We start from the raw sequence: 20,456 nt of genomic DNA on the forward strand, positions 1-20,456 counted from the left end.
GCCATCATCAACACTCCTGCAACATGCACCACTTGGAACTACTGAGGGCAAAGAGATGGGCCCCAGCCTTCCAGGAGCACCCTGTCCAATGGCCCGGGCATCTCTCCTCACCACCATGCATCATATACCTCACTGCAGCGGGGCTTCCTCCATTTATTTATATGGATACTCAACTCTCCTGAATGAGCCTACACAGCAAAACAGGTTTTCCCTACTGTTGGCTTCGCCAGACACTGAAAGAGGTCCCATGTTGGCCAAAACACAGTGCATGAGGAGCTGGATCATAGCGTCCAGTGTGTGCGTGCTATGGGAACTGGGGGATCGTGTCTCCTGGGGAGGGGAGATGGGGTGAGAAGATGCTCTTTTATAGCTGAGGGTATCTTAGAAATGTCTGCTGACAAGCCACACAGAGCGGTGGCTTGTTGTGCAGACAGATCGTAGCATGTGTACATGACCTGCATAACCACTACCAACCAGTTCCCCGAGGGGAGAGAAAAAGTATCCATCCTGTCAGCAGGCCTAACTGCTCCCATGCACACTGATGTTAAACCAGAGTAATTGAGTCTCAGCACAGCAGGAATCAATGAGATCACTGTCGAGTCCAGCGTCACACACAGTTACAAACTTGCCCAAGATAGCATTAGAGGGATTTTTATACTATCCTCTGTGAACTAAAATCTTGAATGTTTCCATTCAGTTTTTGGAGAAAGCCTTGCTATATCTGCCCCTTATCAGCATGTTTAGAAGGCTGCGAAAACCCACAGAGCATCTCTCATGTCAAAACTATGTATATGTCAGTCATGTGCTTAAACTGCTGTTATCCTGAAAATACTGCCTGGGTAGCAGCTTCCTTACAGCCCATGAAAGCATGAGCAGTTTAGAAGAACCTTGAAGTTGCTCTAAATTGCCTGTAGGGGAAAAAAACAGCCACTACCAGGCCCTTGGGCAGGAACATACGAGCCCATCTACTATAGATGGCATCAGACTGCATAATGGTAATCAGAGGCCAAACCTGGGAAACATCAGCTGCATTCCTAGCCCTTAGACTATTACATTTTTTCCTATAAAACAAGGCTATTGTATATGACAAAAGTCAGAGCATCTTACTGAACTCACCCACAACAAGCGTTACTCAGCCTGTGGTCCAACTCACAGCTCGGCTGCGGCAGAGCTGGGTTACCGCCCCCTCCAATCTGTCGCTATATCTGTACGCAGTCGCTCCCTAACCCGGTTGTGTCAAAATGATCCAGGTTGGCTTACTATTTAAAAGCATGGAGGTTTTTCTTTAACCCAGATCATTTTGACTGATTTGGGTTAGAGAAGGATCACATGTGCAGCTATGCCTGCAGATACCGACCCCGCAGCAGTGGGGACAGTGCCCAACTACTTTGAGCCTGGCTTGGGTTCAAAGCCTTTGAACCCAGCTCAGCTGCAAGCCAAGCAGCACATCTGGACACAGCTGTAGATACTGTTCAGGAAAAAAATGGCATATGAGGTTGCATTCAGTGTCACAGATGAACTATGGAGTGTAAAAAGTTAGGGTATAATTCACGGGAAACACCACTCAGCTTCGGATTCCATTATCACAATTAAAAAAATACGCTGATGCTAACGGTCTTCATTTTTCAACTAAATTCTTCATTTTACGGTAACTAGGATTGGCTTATTAATACTATGTAGCCACACACACAGATAGGCATCTCACAGTACAGGGCATGGTTTCAGTCACCTCTTGAACCGGAGCTAAGTGTGTATTTGTTTCAGCCAACCCAACTCCAGAAAGATGAATTTTAAAACGGAAGCACACTGGAAGAGCTGAGAAGCTTCTCTCCCATAAGCAAAACGCCATGTGTTACCTGTGCGGTAAGCAAGGCAATTCAGCTCTATCTCTCCCCCTGCGCTGGCCGCTGTCTCGCACACCAGAGCCTTTGCTTGGCTTCCCAGGCACAGGCAGAGGGGCCCATGCAAATATAACCCGCAACTCAGAGTGGGAGTGAAACAGTTTTGCACCCTTCTTTTGTTCACCTGCAAGAGGCATCAGACCCGTGCCCAGGATCACATTCGATTCAATGTCAGAAATAGCGAGACTCTAACAATCTGTTCCCCAAGTTTCTCACCTAGGCACGCCATCCCACATCATCTTCCAGCAATCTCTGCTGCCGCCAGCCTGACGTTAGCACCACTTCATGTCCTCCTGCTGGCTAACACAGCTGTAAATGGGAAATGGTATTTTCTTGTTTCACAGAAGTTCGGTTAGACTGAACATATTTGGCTTTGTAAAATACATCAAGATCCAGAGATGAAAGACGTTCCTTTGGTGCAAAATACTAAATGATTGTCTTCATTTAAGAGCACAGGATCTAGTAATCCAGAATTTGTTTGGGGATATTCTGAAGGATTAGACTCTTCAGATTCATTCAAAAAGAGGAGAAAAACTGGTTGCACATATGTTTCAGCATAAAAGTATTTATCTGACATCCAGCCAAAACCATTTTATCTCTGTAAGCAACCCTTAAACACTGCAGAATGCATTCACTGCTTTCATTACCAAATTACTTTTTAAGAGTTCAGCAGGTAATTGAAGTTCCAAATGTCTAAAACTGGTTTGGCAACACTGAGATTTCTTAATGGACTTGCTATCCAAGAACTTTAGAGGGAAAAAATCAGCTGGATACTAAATATATACCCTAAAATAAGATGGATTCAAGTTACACTAAGAAGCTGGCTTTTAAAGAGGGAGAACATTTTAAATGAAGAGTAAAGCTCTGCACAGAGGAGGTTCCATGATGTTGAAGCTTCAGCTCATACTCAAAACCACAGGGCAAAATTCCTGTGAATTTTTCAAAGACGCTCTGTTGGCCTAAATGTGTTCCTATTGAACGCAAGGGCTGTTAATTTCAACAGAAAACTAATTAGGACAATGCTGTCCCATATACTTTGTACTATTAACATATGCTTGTTAAAAATGGAGGGCTCTAAAACCTTTTTCCTAGATAAAAACCATTTTGTTTATTACTTTTCCAATTCACTCAGCAGGAACAGTGAAAGGAATGAGCCTAAATCTGTTCCACACACCAACATCCTCTGCATTTAACCAGCGCTGCGGTACTCAAAGGCAGGGGCAGGAGGTGATGAACAGAACGAAGCCTATGGGCTGGCCAGGCGGCCGCCAGCTCCAGAGGTCTAATGAGGACTCTTGCCCCGACTACATCAATAGCTTTTGGCAAACCATTTTCTGCCTCAGTTCCTCACATTTGTAAAGTGGAGATGATGACAGCTTTCTGTGTAAATAACTGTTATATGCACTGCTGTAAGTGTTATTATTTTATAGGGCTTTTCATTAGCAGCCAATTACCCAATTCTCAGAGGGAAACTGAGGCATGGAGCAATGCTAATTGCTTAATGTCATCCAGGAGGCCACAGCAGAAGTAGGACCTTCACCTCCAGAATTTTATATTGTTTACTAAACTTATCTACAACCTTGGTACTACAAGGTGAAAATTAGCTTGCTGTTTGTCCAGCACTGTCAGACGACAGGATACTTGCTTACTTCTGCTAACACTGCTATTTGCAGCCTATCTTGTTGCTGCTGTTGTTCCTGCAGAGAAAGCACAATATTAGATTTGTAAAATCACACTACGTGGGAAGATACTGTGATGGCAAACCCAGGATTATGGTCTCACTGCAGGCTCCAGCAGCAGGGAAAGCCGGTGATGATGTGGGCTGCTCATGGCCTAACACAAAGATCTTCAATGATGACAGGAGGAACACAGAACAACAAGACCAAGGGCTTTGCTTTTCACAGCAGCAATCTTTTCTCTTAGGATTACTCCAATGCAAGGAAAAAAAAAAAAAATCCTTGTTCTGCAATGCATCAGTTATCAGTTATCCCCTTGCTGTGAAATTTAGGATGAACAAGAATAATTGAGGAAACTTCTGGTCTGACATAGACCAGAGAAGATAAGATGCATAAAATTAAAAGCGTGGTAAAAGACACTGTTCTAGCACATAAGATTCCTGTATCCAAGTTATGGTTCCCACCCCAAAAAGCACAAATGTTTCATCTTATGGGGATGAAACACTCATTCCTGTATCACAGCCTAGCTGCTGAGGCATTTCTGTTGCAACATTGCCACTTGTATATATAACTTGAGGATACCTACAACTTTAGGATGAAAGTTTCTGGCTGCACCTAGACACACCAACACCAGATGAGTAAGCCGTTAGAAATATCAATTGAGCTGTCTGTCAGATAAAGCATGGAGGCTTTACCTAAGGGAGCCGTAGGAAAGTTACGGATGCAGAAGCAAAGAGCTCCTGTCAGAAAAGCTTGCAAGTCAGCTGCTGCACCCTAATTTAACCCTATATGGAAACCACACACCAAAAAGCAGAAGAGGGCTGAGATATTGGGAACTCAGCTCCAGCCAGCACCAGAAAAAGCACCCATTGATTTGGGATGCTGGAGACAACCAGCCTTTCCCCTTTGCAAACAGCAGGTGTTCACTCATAAGCCTCTTATCAAGCAGTGGAAATAGGAAAGCTCTGCCTAACCAACATGTGGTGTTTAACAGCTTATAAATTTCTTTAACAACAATAACAGCATTTTACAGCCCCTCTAGTGCTGCAGGACCAGAACACATTTTGCCATCTTAAACAATGAGCTGTGACATGCTGGACCCGTGCGCAGCTGGACAGGAAGAGCTGAAGATGCAAGGTGGTTTCCTTCAGACATACAGGCTGGGGCGTGACGCAGGGGAAGCCCGCGTGTTCCCGGATGGCTTCAGTAGCAGCCGGGAAGGATGGGGTGCCTGGACGTGGCGTATGCACGTGCTGTTCCTGACACAGAGCTGCCAGAGGCTGTGTTTGGTTTACCTTGCCTAAAGCGAGAGAGGTTATGCAAAGACAGGGGAGGTGCTAAGAATAACAGGATTTTCACCCTATGGAAAAGTCAGAGATACAAGTTACCTCTCAACACTAAAATGCAGCAATTCATACAGTCAAATTCAGCAATTATTCATGCACACCAGCTTTGTAAAGCATAACCTCAGAGTAGAAATGTAGAAAAATGAGAGAATACAGTTATTCCAAGAGGAATCTGGCCAGGACATTAGGAATGCAGCCTTCCTTTCAACTAATTGCTTGGGGGGGGTGGGGGGGGTGGGGTGGTGGTGTTCCTTAGTTGCACCAACAGCTTCAAAACTGTGAACCTCAAGTCTAAACTTCAAAAAAGTGCAGTTTTAATATCTAAGTGTCTCTTAGGGGCTCAAATGGATGGGTGCCAACAACAGAGCCATCAGCACCTCCTCATCCATGGAGGCTTTTTACCTAAAAAACCCCATTTATCAGCAGAGTCCCAGCAGGACTACAGCATGATAAACACCACCATGACAAGTCTTAAACTTCCAAAATAACACATTCATTTATTTATCCATGTGTAAAAATGTGACTCTGAAACAGAGAGCCTTCTTGAACATCAATACCTAATCCAAAGCAATCCGTTACAGCTTTCCCATTTGTTTCTGGATGAAGAACAAACTCAAGTTACTTCAGCACAATAGAAATATTGTGTGGAATTACACAATAGAAATATTGAGACAGTTTCAAGAGACTGAATACAAGATTTATATTTACTCCTACATGCTGAATGCCTCCTATAAGGAGGTACAAACCCAGGCCGGTGCCCGCCAAAGTCCCACTGTAAAGCTCTTGCGCCACTGATGTTAAGAAAAGCTGTGCAAGGATGTGTCCAGATGAGGCATCAGGGACTGATGCTGCAACAGTCCGTGGCCTTCTGGATCAAGGTTGTTCAGGTTCCATTTGCTGTAGCTGAGAGGTGTGGGTGTTTGTAACTCTGGTGTTTTAAGGTCTTACATAGTGCCTATATCCATAACTCAATAGCAAAGTTAAGAATGAAACTTATGTGAACTCCTGCATAAACTATTTGGTCATGGAGGATTTTTAAATAATTTTTTACAGATAGTCAAAATAAAAAAAAAAATAATAATGTTTCATAAAAGATGACAGCCCCAGCTCCAGACTCCCACTCCTTGAAGGGAAACAGGACAGCCAAGAAACTGCAATATGACAAGCATAGTTTTACTTTCCCCCAGTAAAAGATCTGCAACTCTCCACTATCAACACACAGGACAAGCAGGTTTGAGGATGGAGAGAATAATTTGTAGCTGTCTGGTACAGAAAGCAGATGGGATTGCAATGGCAAAACAGCAAAGAGTGACGCTCCTGTGGGTTCAGGCTGTGGCAGCACAACACGTGGGCGCCCAAGATCAGTTCAAATCAGGTCATAAAATCCAATTCTTCAAAATAACCTTTTAAAAATAGATTGTTACAGTTGGCTTCCTCCGAAACCTAACTGCTTCAGGCTGCTGCCCGAGCCACCGTTTGCAGGGTGTCTGCACACCAAAAGGAAAAGTAATGACTACGGAGGTTTTAATTCAGTTCCTGGAACAGCTCTCAGGGCAAATACATACATAGATTGGAAGAGCAAAAAGGGAGCCAGGAGAGAAGATCCCTTCAGAAGTCATTAGCTGCAGCTGTTAACATAGCTGCATGTTAGATTAAAAAAAAAAAAAAAAAAAAAAGGAGCTTAGTCCTACTGTCTTTGCTTGTGCAGTTCACATGCCTGCTAGTTAGGCACTGTAAGTCTGCCCTCCGCACTATGCTATTAGTTTCAAGATTTTCAGTTTAATCTGTATAAAGTTTCTGTCTTGTCCATTTGACATTCAGCTACTTTGTGTGCAAGCACAGGTCACTGTGCACCCCAGGAGCGGGACGAGGAAAAGGAGTGACAGACGCTCCCCACAGCACACTCTCATTCTGTTCAACAAGACAGAGGCCCATTTGGATTGGGGACATCTAGAAAACAGCCAGGGAGTAGGTTTATTCCTTCTCAAATATTCCAGGTATACATAAGCCAAAGGAAGCCTTTGCTGGAGAGCTGCGACCAGCAAAAAGTAGGGCCTGTACTCTGGACTGGGGAGCAGTGGAGAGGAAGTGGCATTTGGGAGAGAGTTCCCACACCAGTTTCTGCAGTCCACAAACTGGTGACCACTGCCTGTGCTATATCTCCACAGCTTCTGTCTCTAAAGAAATACAAAGATAACTTCCAAAGAGGAAACTTTCCTTTATCTATGTATTCCCATGGGAAGATGCAGCATGACTTTCTATTTCTTGTCAGTGTGAAAATTACTCTTTGGGGTAGCACTTAATTACAAGTCTTTGCAGTTCTCTCATTGACATGTTAGCTGGGGAACATTACTGGTAAATATAAATGTGCAATCAATTCAGTGCTCTTCAGAAGGCCATGGGTGTTTATACTACCCTGGACAATGCCATGTTAAGCGAACAACCCCATTTGGAATAGCAACACACAGGTTTTACATTTGCTAGATATATTCCAAGAGGAAAAAGTATGAGGAAAAATGAGACCAAGAAAAGGAAATCATATACTATGGTTATAGCGCCGTTAAACTCTGCTGTATGGAACCAGTCAGGAGGTACCTTCCCATGCCCCAAGTAAGTAACGCGCCCACGGGAGACATCCGCAGCATAAACTTCGCGGCAGAGTGGTTGGCTCTGCAGTCAAAGGGAATCTGGCACTCGTAAAAGACAACAAAAGCAGGATCAGAGCTGTAAACGGCTCCTGACAGCATTCCCTTCATGAAGAGATCTCTCTGAAATATGGAATATATTAGCAAACCTGGGCTGGAAAGCAAAGCATTTTTAGGTAGGTGGAACTTTTTAATAGCATGTCATTAAATCTCTCTTACATTTAGCATTTAATAGACGTAACTTTCACAGCAGCACGCTCATTACAAAAAAGGCACAAGGGACCCTACCAAATAGAGAGCAGGACGGACCCAGAGCCCAAGTGCCTTGTTTTGTCAGCATTCAGGTACCACCGTGATGAGCAAAATCATCTGGATGTCTTAACACATTCAATTAGAAATATTCTTACTCTGCTACCAGTCCTCTTTGGCCCCATGCCCACACGTGTCTGTCAGCTGAACACGGGCCAAAATTTCTGTCTGTGTAAATTACTGTAGCTCCTCCTGGCATTGGGCCATTTTTTATACCAGATGTGGCTCTGACCTATGTATATTTAAAAATAGGGTCAGTGTAATAAAAGTCTTAAGACCGTTTGACTGGTTGGTGTGGACATAGGCCAAGACGTACAACCTGTCTGAAGTAGGTCACCTGCATCCATATATAGGTACCCATATCGAGTGGTTTAAGAAGAGCCGAGTGTTTGCACATCTCTCTGATTTCACCTGTCACTTCAGTCATGACTTTTGGCAATCCTACAGTAGAAAGGGATTGGTGTGCTTTTCCTGGCCCATGCATTGCCAACAGAAGAAAAAGCCATGCAGCGCTTTGTCAGGGTTTGCTCCACCACCAGGACGTGGGTTTTTTCAAGAACACGTGCACAAAGTCCATACAACCTCAAGAAAAAACACTTACTACAGCTTTGTGCCTGATTATCCCCTTTTTATAGATGGGCTTGATGAGAATTCCCTATTCTATGCAAAGACTGTGACTATTTAAGTGTTCTGAAATGCTATGCTAACTCTGTGTATTATTTCTAATTACGATTATCTCCATTAATACTGCACAGCAAGTGATGCTGAGGATGGCTGAGCCAAGCAGAGCAATTATTGCTCAGCCTGCACATCTTGAGCACTGCTTGACTTCTGAGGTGGATGCTGTAGAAACCTGTCCTTTGATTGCCTGAGTGAGAACCTACCAGCTATTAGTTTTGAACTATTACACATGAGCAATGTACGGCTCCCCGGCACAAACATCACAACGGACCTGAAGCTGCATCAAACACTGAAATCAATCCCAATCACAGCAACCAGGTCCAAGCTGCCAGTTACACCTTACTGCACAACTTGACAATGAAGACAAGCAGGGGTTTTTTCTCTTTAAAAAAAAAAAAAATAATCTTTTCCCATGAGAAGGGTTTACATGCTGGGAAGTGTCATTTTTACAATCTTGCATTGCCACGCAGATCAGTTTTAATTGATCTGAACTCATCTAACCAACAGGGTTTTCCCTCTGTTCAGTTTTAGCACCAGAGATGTTTTAAATTGAGTCAGTGTTAACAACTTTCTCCTGGCCTCAGATAGTTCAAGACCATCTCATTAGGAATTTGATAAATAACCTGAAGCAGCAGACAGATGACAGACTAACAGAATCTGTAATAGATAGCTGACCTATTTAACACCCCAGCTAACTTTCAAGCAGGATTGAGTTGAATAGGAGCAAGCTGTTAACGGGAGATTCGCACACCGTAGATCTAAGTCCTCGAAGCACACAGGATCATTACTATTTACCCGGTAGGCCTGACTTGCTCCTTCGGACTAAATTTATCTGAATGCTTCAGACTGACTCTATTAGCATCACTCCTGAACTCTCTGCCTCAGCACAGAAAAGCAGAGCAGGAAAGTTAAAATTGCTGCGAACACAGTGGCAGTCAGATCCAAGGAGGCTGCCTCTTCATGACATATTTCTGTGAACAAGAAGCATTAAACGTGAAGCAGAACACCCAAGGATTTTGGCTCTGTGTCTTCGCTTCATAGGGAAATGCCTTCTCTCTGCAGCATCAAAGCAAGACAGGCATTTGGTGCAGTCACTGTTGAAAGACTGCAGGGTGATAATAATGGTCTTTGATGGTGAGGGGCAGCTCCTAGAAAACCTTGCTATTTTTCCTGTGCTTTGCAGTACCTCCTATGGCTGCCTTCCCCATTCTGAGCATGGTACATGCATAGGCTTTGCCTGTTCCCTCCTTTCACCAAAGTCTGCCATTTTTTTCTCTAACATGTCAGAAAACCTACCTGTGGCTTTCCATCCCAAAAGCTACAGCACCAATCAAAGCTCTTATTGTCTCATTTCTGTGATTTCCCTTGGCTTCTGACTTTCTCCACACTGACATCACCCACTTCCCTTCCACGGAGGATGCAGGCATGCAGGCTGGATTCCCCCTCTCAGCCAAGTGCCCTCCATCTCTGAAGTGCTCTGCTAGGTAATTTTGTTGTATTCTTCCATGGGCTCATTAGATTTCTCTACAGTTTTCTCATTTCTTCCCTATTTTTCTGTTTGTTCTCAGCCATTCCCTCTGCTCCACACCAAGATCTAGACTCCGCAAGTCCTCTGGCTGTCCTTCAGATGCATTTAAAAGCAAAGCCAAACACAAGTCTTTGGTTAAATGAATTCAGAGTCCACTTGACAGCTTTTGTGTCAAAGCACTTGGTGGCAGCGATCATCTTCTTGTTCAGTGTTCACGCAGCATCTGCTTCAGAAGGAACTAATCAGTGACTGAGACAATAATACAAATAATAAACTCTGGTAGAGAACCATGGTAACTTAATGACAATATTGTAGGTCTTATAGGAGGATATTGGAAGCTTTATTGCATCCACTCACAGTCCTTTGAATGGTCTCTGGCACCTTTAGCTTCAAAAGCTATGCAGACTGACAGACAGAGCACTTGAAGGGCCTGCTGAAACCAAAGGCAACTTGCTGAAACTTTTCATCTGGAGTTTCCACTAAATTTGTCCCATGGGAAAAGACAGTAGTAAACAGTGGAAGAGAAACACAGTCCAGACATTTCCACAGAAAGTAAATCTGCTTCCACAGAGTACTGCATATTTCTTGCTAGCTATTATTTTTAACCTCTTGCAGATTTATTTTTACTGCAATTTAAATGTATCTGTTATATGCCATAACATTATTATTATGAGAGACACTAAAATAGCAAAGTATTCTAGGCACTTGATACCATTTTACGGAACAGGGAATTAAAGCCAGTCATGATTGCAGATCACTGCAGCAGCCACTGATACACATGAGCCCCTTTCACCCTTACTTCTTACACCTCCTCTGTGGACAGAGGGAATATGAATAAAAATTGTGGAATTAGTCCCAAAGATGTGGTGTGCTTTCTCTTGCTGTTTAACTAAGGGGAAGCAAAAAAGGAATTCAAATGCATCCAATGGGATGAACTTCTGCCTGCTGCTACCGGGCTGCGGGCACAGCCTTGGGCTCACAACCCACAGCCACCTAAGCCACCAGCTAAGCCTACACATCTCATACCCAAAACTATCTGGGATTGACACATACCTTAGAATCATGGAATGCTTTGGGTTGGAGGGGACCTTTAAAGGCCATCTAGTCCAAGCCCCCTGCCATGGGTAGGGACATCTTCAAATAGATCAGGTTGCTCACAGTCCTGTCCAGCCTGACCTTGAACATTTCCAGGGATGGGGCATCTACCACCTCTCTGGGCAACCCAAGCCAGTGTTTCACTTGCCTCATCGTAAAAAAATTGTTCTCTATATCTAGTTTGAATCTACCCTGTTTTAGTTTTAAACCATTACGTCTTGTCCTATCGCTACAGGCCCTGCTAAAAAGTTTGTCCCCATCTTCTTTAAAAGCCCCCTTTATCTACTTGAAGGCTGCAATAATGTCTCCCCAGAGCCTTCTCTTCTCCAGGCTGAACAACCCCAACTCTGTCAGCCTTTCCTCACAGGAGAGGTGCTCCAGCCCTCTGATCATCTTCATGGCCCTCCTTTGGACTCACTCCAACAACTCCATGTCCTTCTTATGTTGGGGACCCCAGAACTGGTCACGGTACTCCAGGTGGGGACTCACAAGAGCAGAGTAGAGGGGCAGAATCCCCACCCTCGACTTGCTGGCCACACTGGTTTTGATGCAGCCCAGGATACAGTTGGCTTTCTGGGCTGCAAGTGCACATTGCCAGCTCATGTTGAACTTCTCATCCACCAACACCCCCAAGTCCTTCTCCTCAGGGCTGCTCGCAATCCATTCTCCGCCCAGCCTGTAGTTGTGATTGGGATTGCCCCAACCCATGTGCAGGACCTTGCACTTGGCCTTGTTGAACTACGTAAGGTTCACACAGGCCCACCTCTCAAGCTTGTCAAGGTCCCTCTGAATGGCATCCCTAATGAATAAATTCTGTCTTCATTTATCAGCTTAGCTTTTCAGTGCTTCAACACTGATGGATGTGTATTTGTATCAAGACAAACTATGGTAGAGTGTAACTTTCCACTCCTGAAAAGCACTGCTGCAAAGCTCTTTGTGTTCAGCTTAGATGCTGTTTGGCACAACAGTTTGACATTCACTTACAAGACTGGTGAAAAATATGCACTGCTAATTTTCCTAAGTGCCATGCCAACGTCTCTGGGGGCCATGTGTTTGCCTACCTTCCCATGCAGTAATATGATTTGCTCCCAGCTAATAAAGTGGACTTCACATCAGCTAAGGAAAGACTTTAGTTATGGTGTCCCCTTCTTCGTTGTTGAATGATATATTCACAGCAAAGAGCTAAAGTTGATAACATCTTTAAATTACTTTTTTTTTTCCGCCTAACATGGGGGATACAAGCCGATAATCCCTGCAGATCTCCTTTTTCTCCCCCATTGCCCCCGTGGTTTATCATGTCCAATTAGCCATCTGCCATGCCTGCACTGCCATACAAAGGAAGCCCGCTCTCCTCCACCGCAGCCCATCAGCGGGGCTATTGTCCCGGCTGACAAACAAGAATCAGACACTATTGTTTCCAGCTGATGATGCTGCTCCCAGTGTAGGCTGCCAGTTGCCATTAAAGCAGCGGGAGCACCAGGGTACACACTCCAGGAGTCAGGAACCATGCCAGCAGCACTGATATTACCAGGGAACCTTTACAAAGCTCTTTTCACTATATATATTCTAATTTCAGGTAACAAACCAACCTAGGCCAACTATCACTCTTCATATCCCCGCTGCACCGGAGCATGCCTGACCTACTGCCTCTGCTGTTTTACCAGGCACTCACCTTGCAAAGAAGAGAGCAACATCTTGGAGTCGAATCTTTCCTTGTATGGTTTTTTTTATTTTAAAGGTAAAGCATGTCTTCTGCCACTTCAGCACAGCTTATTACACACACACACAGATGAAAAAAAGAGTTTAAAAAAACATGAAAACTTCACTAAGTCTACATGGGTACCAATTATGTGACAAGGTTAATTTAATTTCACTCACAAACAACACACACTCACGCTTTTTCCCAAGGCCACTTCACTAACAGAAATGACCAGAGCAGCTGGTCTGCCAGTCACCGAGATGTTAAATTGGAGATCATTTCCTCTTATTATTCTCAGCAAAGCATGATTTGACCTTACGCTAAAAACTACAGTCTGCCTAATTATGGTAGTTTTGTTCCATCAGTGAAACTGAAATGCTGGTTCATATAATTAAGGGTACCAAAAAAAGGAGTTTAATTTTTAGTTTTAAAGGCAATTTGTTGCCTTGCAGTGAGAGTGTGGCAAATTACGCCTATGTACCTATATGTTCTCAGGCATTATATTGTGTAATTCAGAAGAAACGGAAAACTCTCCTAGATTTTAGTAACAAAGCCACACATGTTGATAAGGGAGAAAGAACCCCAATAAACCGCAAGTTATTCTAGGCACTAGTTAATGAAAATGAGCAAACAAAATGAATATTTATATTTAAAAGGAGAAACAGAATTATCTCCTAAGCCCTTGATTAGGAAACAGGAATTATTTAAACTTCAATAAATGTTTTACATGGTATTTCACACTCCAGCACTGAACATACATAATTTTAATATACGACTTTGAATCTTCACTGAATAGTTCAAAATAAAATAAATGAAAAGCAACTGAAACTAATGTTATTCCACAGTAATCACATACATAACGACTTTCGCAATGACTTAGAATAGTGGAAAGTCTTTGCCCTGGATTGAAATACTGGGCTCATTCTGAACCAAATCTGAAATACAACATGAAAACTTAAATATTTTGCTGGAATATTACTCCATTCTTAGCACGAAATGCTCTAAATCCCATTTCAACACACTGCAGTCCACATATTGCACAGGTGACTGACTCGAACCTGGATTTATGATTGCCATTGAGGTGCCTGGGCCAAGTTCTGTTTTCAGTTACATCCGTGAAAACTCCCAAACAATTCCTCTGAAGTCCTCTGGATCTGCATACCAGTAACACAACCTGTCCCAGAACTGAGTAGAAAAAAACTAATTCAAAATAATATGACTTCTTTCTTTTACAGCCCTCCACGCTTTAGGGTTCTCCATTCAGACAATCATATTTTACTTCTCTTTTCGTATCCAGCTTTCTTTCGCGACACGTATATTGTAATATTCGCTGTTATTGTTGCCAGATTCACTAGGCAAAATTCCCCAAGCGGCAGAGTCCCTTCAGTTAAACACGGGGTGCATGTGCCATGCAAGGCTGTAAAACAGGAGTTGTTTATCCAAAGAAATATTAAAAGCAGGATACCAGTCCAAATCAAACAAAAGCACAAATACCTCTAAGTTGTTTCATGACTTAAACTTTAAGTTGCAGCCATAAAATGCATAGCACTATGGGTTTATAAGGCCTAATACTCCATAAGCGTTTTCTTTGATATAACTATGAAGTACTTAAAATACCACTGGGTACTGTACAGTACATGTCGCCGTGGAGCAATAAAGCTGCTATACATCCATAATCAACCTTCCTAGGGACCATAAGGTCACAGCAGCTGAATCAACAGAATACTTCATCCCCAACCTTCAAGAGGCCCAGAGCACCTGTCCGACCGGAGGACTCCCCAGCAGGCTCTTAACATGAGGGTGTGCTTGGAAATTAAACCCAAAAAAACCCCACCAAACCCATCAAAGTTGTTCCCATTTTTAAACCCTCATGTTTCCCAGCAGGTTATTATGGGACTTGATAAAATACACTATTGGAGGCAGGTGTTGAAAACACACTATTGGAGGCAGGTGTTGGGAAACAGTGATAATTATATTTGCATGGCCAAGTTCAATGCTCACTTGTATCCTTGTAGCTCATCATCCCAAGATGTGCATAGCCATCTAACACATGCAAAATGGTCTACACAAGCACTAGGAGGGTTGTACAGGGCTCCTGTTTGATGACTTTGGGATAGCACTTTTCTTCTTTCAGAGTTTCAGCCCCAAAACAACAGGTTTTGCCCCCATCAATAACTTCTGCAGGTGCTGTATCAAGCCTTATTGCATCGCCTGTGCTCTAAGCGTATGTTCCCTATTGCACCCTGCCCTGGCAATGAAGGATTGTGAACTTCAGTATATACCAGCTCTGAACAGAAGCTGGGTGTGAAAGGCCTCTTCCTCTGGAAGTAATTCTGTTCAGCATTAATTGAATTAATATCAAATAGAATAAATATCTTCCTACTGGCCTATAACACAATGCAGTCTCACCCAGAAGAAACACACTGTAAATGACTATCAGATGTCACCCTTGTTGCCCTGCATGTACTTCTGAGCGAGAAGGAAGGAAGTAAGTACAGGAAAGAAATGCTTTCCTGAACATAAATCACCAATTTAAATTGTTCCCTTCTAGGATCAGACAAAAAGAGATTCTTCCCTTTGTCACAAGGCCCCATAAATCAGCAGATTCTGCCCCATTTCTGAGCAGCGCCTGCAGGACGAGAGGGGGAAAGAGGACAGTCATTCCCATCAAGACCTTTTGGTCCACCTATGTGTCCTTTGCTATGTCAACATGTCAGTTCCCGGACTAGCAGAGCTTCCTCCAAGAGTCCTGAGGAAGAGGAGATGGGACAACAGCAGGGCAGAGCTACCTGGCAGTAGAAGCTTGGGAGGATCTGGGTCCCCACATGTAGCACGATAACTGTCCTCCTCCCCCACGTCAATCACATGAAAAAACACCTACATGAGACAATAAGGAAAGAAAGGAACAAAACTCATATTCCTGAAGGGGTCAGAGGTCAAAACCTCCAGAGAGCGGTACAGATTTTAATTAATGGCATCACCCTAAAGAACACAGGAGCTTTCCAAGTGGTAGGCACAACTGGACAGTCTTTTCTACAACAGAGCCTCCTTTATCAGGACACATTGCCAGGCCAGGCCTTAAAACATCTCAAGGTGAGGAAGCCAGGTGTCACACGAACGCTTCACCCCCAGTGACAACTCAATTGAATCAATTTATCTGCTCTACGAGGAGACACTTGATTCCATCAACCTCGAGGAGCACTTCTCTGCAGCCATCATTTCAAGCACATCTATTGATCAAACAGCCTGGCCACTGCCAATCATTTTAAAGTTATTTAGTAACGGAGCTGCCAGTCACTCATGCCCAAATTAACAATGCTGGAAGTATAACCGGCTGGTGGAAAGCAGAAAGCAAACAGCATAACTCATCACAGTCAAAGGACATGGAACAATATCAATTTTCAGCTCACTCACAGAAAGTATCCATGACAAAGTCAGCATCTTCGTATCAGACATAATCAATGTTATACTTAAGTGCCAGAAAAATAAATTAGAAAACTAGTGGATAAGAAATATTGATGATTACCCTTGCCAGTAATTGGTAGTTTGCTAAATTGTTCTGTCACTGACCTCTATAAAAATTTAAAATTTTGGTAAAAGAATTCCTTATATGTTTCACCTCTGTTTCCAAAACACACTGCAGAAATTCCTGCAGCTTAGGCACAAAGGTAAAGTTTTCCCTCTGTGCCTGTATCCAAGGGATATCTGTCATTTGTACAATTTACAAAGTGACTGACTTTATGTCTGAAACAACAAGTATTTGGATTCAGTTCCATGCAATATGAAAGTCTCAGTACACATTTAATATAGACCATTGAGAATTCTAGATAACTTGCTCATATTTTATCTGTCACCAAAACAGACATAAGAAACTTAATAAGGCATACCTAGGCATAGATTTGGTTTCTTACTCAAACAGAAGCGATAGATGTCATGCAGAAATTACTGCCTCAATTCAGCAGCCAGCGTTATCCCAGAAATCAGAGCTGGAGACTGCAATAGTCATTTCTGCCCTTAAAGTCCTTTTGCCTGTTAATTTTTATCCCAATTACATGGGAGTGATTCTCTAAAAGATGACTGAATTACTCTCTGCATATATCTGATGGTAAAAATTAGAATAGTCCCTACCCTGCCAGTCTCCGGGGAAGGCTTAACAGACTTCAACCACACAGGTGTTAAATCCACCCTTTTCTTAAAAGTCACTCCTAGTTCTCAGTGTAAGCATCAGAACAGACCCTCCTTTATTACCTTGTGTTAATTCCTTCAGTTTTACTTTCCAGGTGCAGCTCGGAGAGCTGCTATCTCAGTTGTCATCGCTGCTAAGGGACTGCTACCTCCCAGTGTTTGGGTGCTGCTGGGTGAGACGCTCTGTGCACGGCGCCATTCCCAGCATCAGCCTCCTCTGCTGGTACCAGGGAGCAGCCTATCGATCCTCCCGGCTCAGTGCAAAGCCCAGCTGATTGCTAAAAGCCTCTGAGTGAGATATTAGTTGTTTGGACTCCATTTTTTTCACTGAGAATAATGAGTTCATGCTTTTCCCTGTAGTAGCTATGAACTCGGGAAGAGTTTAGGCAGTTTAGTGTACGCTTGTGCTATTGGAGCAGCTAATCTTTAAACCACACAGATTCATTTTTTATTTGATGTGAATGTACAAGGGCACATAAGCCACAATGGTTGTGCTTTACAAATCCAGAATACAAGTCAGGACAGAAAGAATAAAAGAAAAAAGCTAATATCAAGGGGAAAAGGATGCTAAGTCAACGCAGGTCTCCGCAGCTACTACAAATCAGACCCTATCTCACAGTCCTTACTCAGGCAAGATTGCCATTGACAGCTGAAAAGAGGAGCGGGAGAGTCACTTGTGTCCTGTCTACAGCTGTTCTCCTGAGCCCAGCATCGGCTGTTCTCTCTGCCATCCATTAAAACCAACTTCAGACAGGCACAACAGCAGTGCACGAACCCCAGAACTGAACAGCGCACAAACGATGCAGGAAGCCAACAGTATGATTTCACGAGTCATGTCTGCTCTCGTACTTTTTCCCCATTTCTTAGTGATGTTGCCCAGCCATTGTAACACCTGACAATCAAAATGAATTACTAATAGGTTGTGGGATTTCTTCCATGTCATCTTTTTGGACACATGATGCTACATAATGGTGCAGAAACAAGAATTTTGCATGTCCTTCAATGAAGCTTAAGGTAGATGAGAACCCCATCAGGGATGGCCTATGCATACATTGCTTCAGTGCAAGGATGTGGCTTGAACATCCCTTCCAGGCCCAGGTTCCTGTGATTTTGTTTCCTCAGGAAGCAGAAATGTTAGGAGACTTTCTGAAATCTCCAGGTTAAATGTGTAAGGCAGGTGACAAGTGGATCTACAGGTGAAATTACAGGTGAAGGAGGCAGATTGGGAGAAACATCTAGTCACATGGCACTCTGTGCTTTCTCTTCATTTAGGAATGCCTTTTCCATATAAGCTAGACAGACTTGGCTCTCTCCAAATTCAATTCTGCTAACATGCTTATGTTGGGAAGGCAGTGTCACAGAGAAATGATTCAGCCTTGGGTGAAGGAGGGGAGAGAAAGAAAAGGTGGGGGAAACCTTAAGTAACAGGTTCCTTTTTTAAAAGGGAAAATTGGTGGGTCATTTTTCTTTTTTTAAACAACTCTATCATTGTTGAGACTTAAGAAATTAGCTTGTAACCAGGTAGACTGTCAACAGGCAAATATCCTATGGCTTATGGATCACAAGATACACACAGCCAGACCTTATTATAGTTACCCTCCAGATCAAAGGGTTTTCGCATAAATGGGGTGCAGTCTACCATAGCAGGGAGGTGCTGCAGGCCTTCGGGATTTTACTTCTTTAAACTTTTGGTGATTACATAATTGTTTTTTGTAACTGGAGCTCAAAGCACTGTGTGTAGCTAAGGAGCAGGTAGGAGGAGGAAAACAGCTGAAAAGCAAAGTCTTGACAAACAGCTGTGGCAATAAGTGTCAGTCCTAGCCTAAAAGGGTCAATCCCCTTATGAAACAAGCATTTAATCTTTTACAATTTTTAATTAAAAATCTACCAAGAAGCCTATAATACTTTCTTAAGATTTCATCAGGGGGTGGGGGGGGGTGTGAAGGGGAAAGGCAGACCACAAGTTGATTCAGTTGAGATGCTGATCCTGTGCAAAGCCATGTTTCAGAGCCGAGGGCTCCCACACAAACACCACTTCACAAACGGGTGGTGCAGCGGAGACCCCAGCACATACCCATTGCCCAGAGAATTTAATTAACCACTGCATCGTTAGCGAAGGCCCCACACCACGCTCTGCTGTAGCCCAACTACACTTCTGCTCCACTTCAGCATCTTCTGAAACGGGAGAGCGAAACACACGGCTCTCGCCCAGCCCTGAGATACTTTGCGAACCCGTCCCCGTGGGGTCAGCATCCCCGGCCGGCAGCGGAGCTGCGGGCGAGCGCTGCCCGGGACGCCGCTGCCCTCACTGCCCACCCGAGAGCGGCAGGGGTAGCGCCCGGGCGGAGCGGGGCGGGCAGGGCAGGCAGGGCAGACAGCCGGCTCCCCTGCCAGTACCCCGGCGGCCGCAGCCTCCCGGGGCGGGGGCCCGCGGGGCCCAGCCGGCGCAGCCTCCCACGGCGGCGGCAGCGCGGCGGCTCTCCCCGAGCATCCCCGCGGAGCTTTTGTGCCTGTCCGGGGCGGGGGCCCGGCCGGTCCCCTCCCGAGGCGGGCGGCGGCGGGAGCGCAGCGCCGCGGTAGCATCCTCCCGGGGACGGGAGGAGGGACCGGGGCACGGACGAGCCGAGGGGCTGCGGCGGACAAAGCGAGGAGACAGGCGGGGACCCCCTCCGTTCCACTCCTCTTCCCTCCCCGCGGCTCCGCTGCCGGCGGTGCCCGCGCCGCCGCCAGCCCCGCATCCCGCGGCGGAGGCAGGGCCCGGCGTTGCCCCTGCCCCTTCCCCGCGGCTCCCATACCTGTTCGGAAGAAAGCATCCACCTCGGAGTCGGGGACAGCGCCTTCCTCCGCCGCCCCTTCGGCGGGATTCATGGCTGGGGGAGAGGCGGCGGCGAGCGCGGCGGCTGGTAATATCCAGTGAGTTAGGGAGGAGGAGAGCCGAGAGAGAGAGAAAGAGGGAGGGAGAAGAGGAGGGAGGGATGGAGGCGCGTTTAGCAGCGAGCCCAGCCGAGCGCCGCCCGGATCATCCCTTCCGCGGTGCCTGCGGGGCGGCTGCCCCGGGGCTGGGTTGGGCTGCGCTGCCCCCGGGCTGCGCTGAGCTGCGCTGGGCGGCGCGGCCCGGGGCGGGGTGCCGAGCCCCGCCGCCGCCGGCCCCCTCCCCTCCACCCGCTATTGTTCCGACCTGCTCCGCTCCCCCCCGCCGCCGCTGCTGCTGCCCCTCACCGCGCTGACAACCCGGCCCGGCCCCCGGCGGCCGCCCCCGCCGCTTCCCTACCGGCACTTCCTGAGCCAGGCCGGGGCGCCGGCCAGGGAGGCTGCGGCGCCCCCCGCTGCCGGGGCAGCCCCTCCGCGGGGCGCGGCCGCTCCGCGCAGCAGCGCGGCGGGGGTCCAGCTG

At 45.4% G+C, this 20,456-nt stretch overlaps 1 protein-coding gene across 6 annotated transcripts in view; it reads right to left on the reverse strand.

The window, feature by feature from the left end:
* Window positions 1-20,203, reverse strand: part of KALRN (kalirin RhoGEF kinase) — a 518,343-nt gene extending 498,140 nt beyond the window's left edge. For all 6 annotated transcript variants that reach the window (XM_054830972.1, XM_054830978.1, XM_054830973.1 and 3 more), the window contains exon 1: window positions 19,861-20,203. In XM_054830972.1, coding sequence (XP_054686947.1) covers window positions 19,861-19,933 — 73 coding nt within the window. In that variant the 5' untranslated portion in view covers window positions 19,934-20,203. The remainder of the gene's footprint in view (window positions 1-19,860) is intronic.
* Window positions 20,204-20,456: the final 253 nt, after the last annotated feature.

The sequence above is a fragment of the Grus americana genome, chromosome 6 (genome assembly GCF_028858705.1).
Source record: "Grus americana isolate bGruAme1 chromosome 6, bGruAme1.mat, whole genome shotgun sequence".
Lineage (NCBI taxonomy): Eukaryota > Metazoa > Chordata > Aves > Gruiformes > Gruidae > Grus > Grus americana.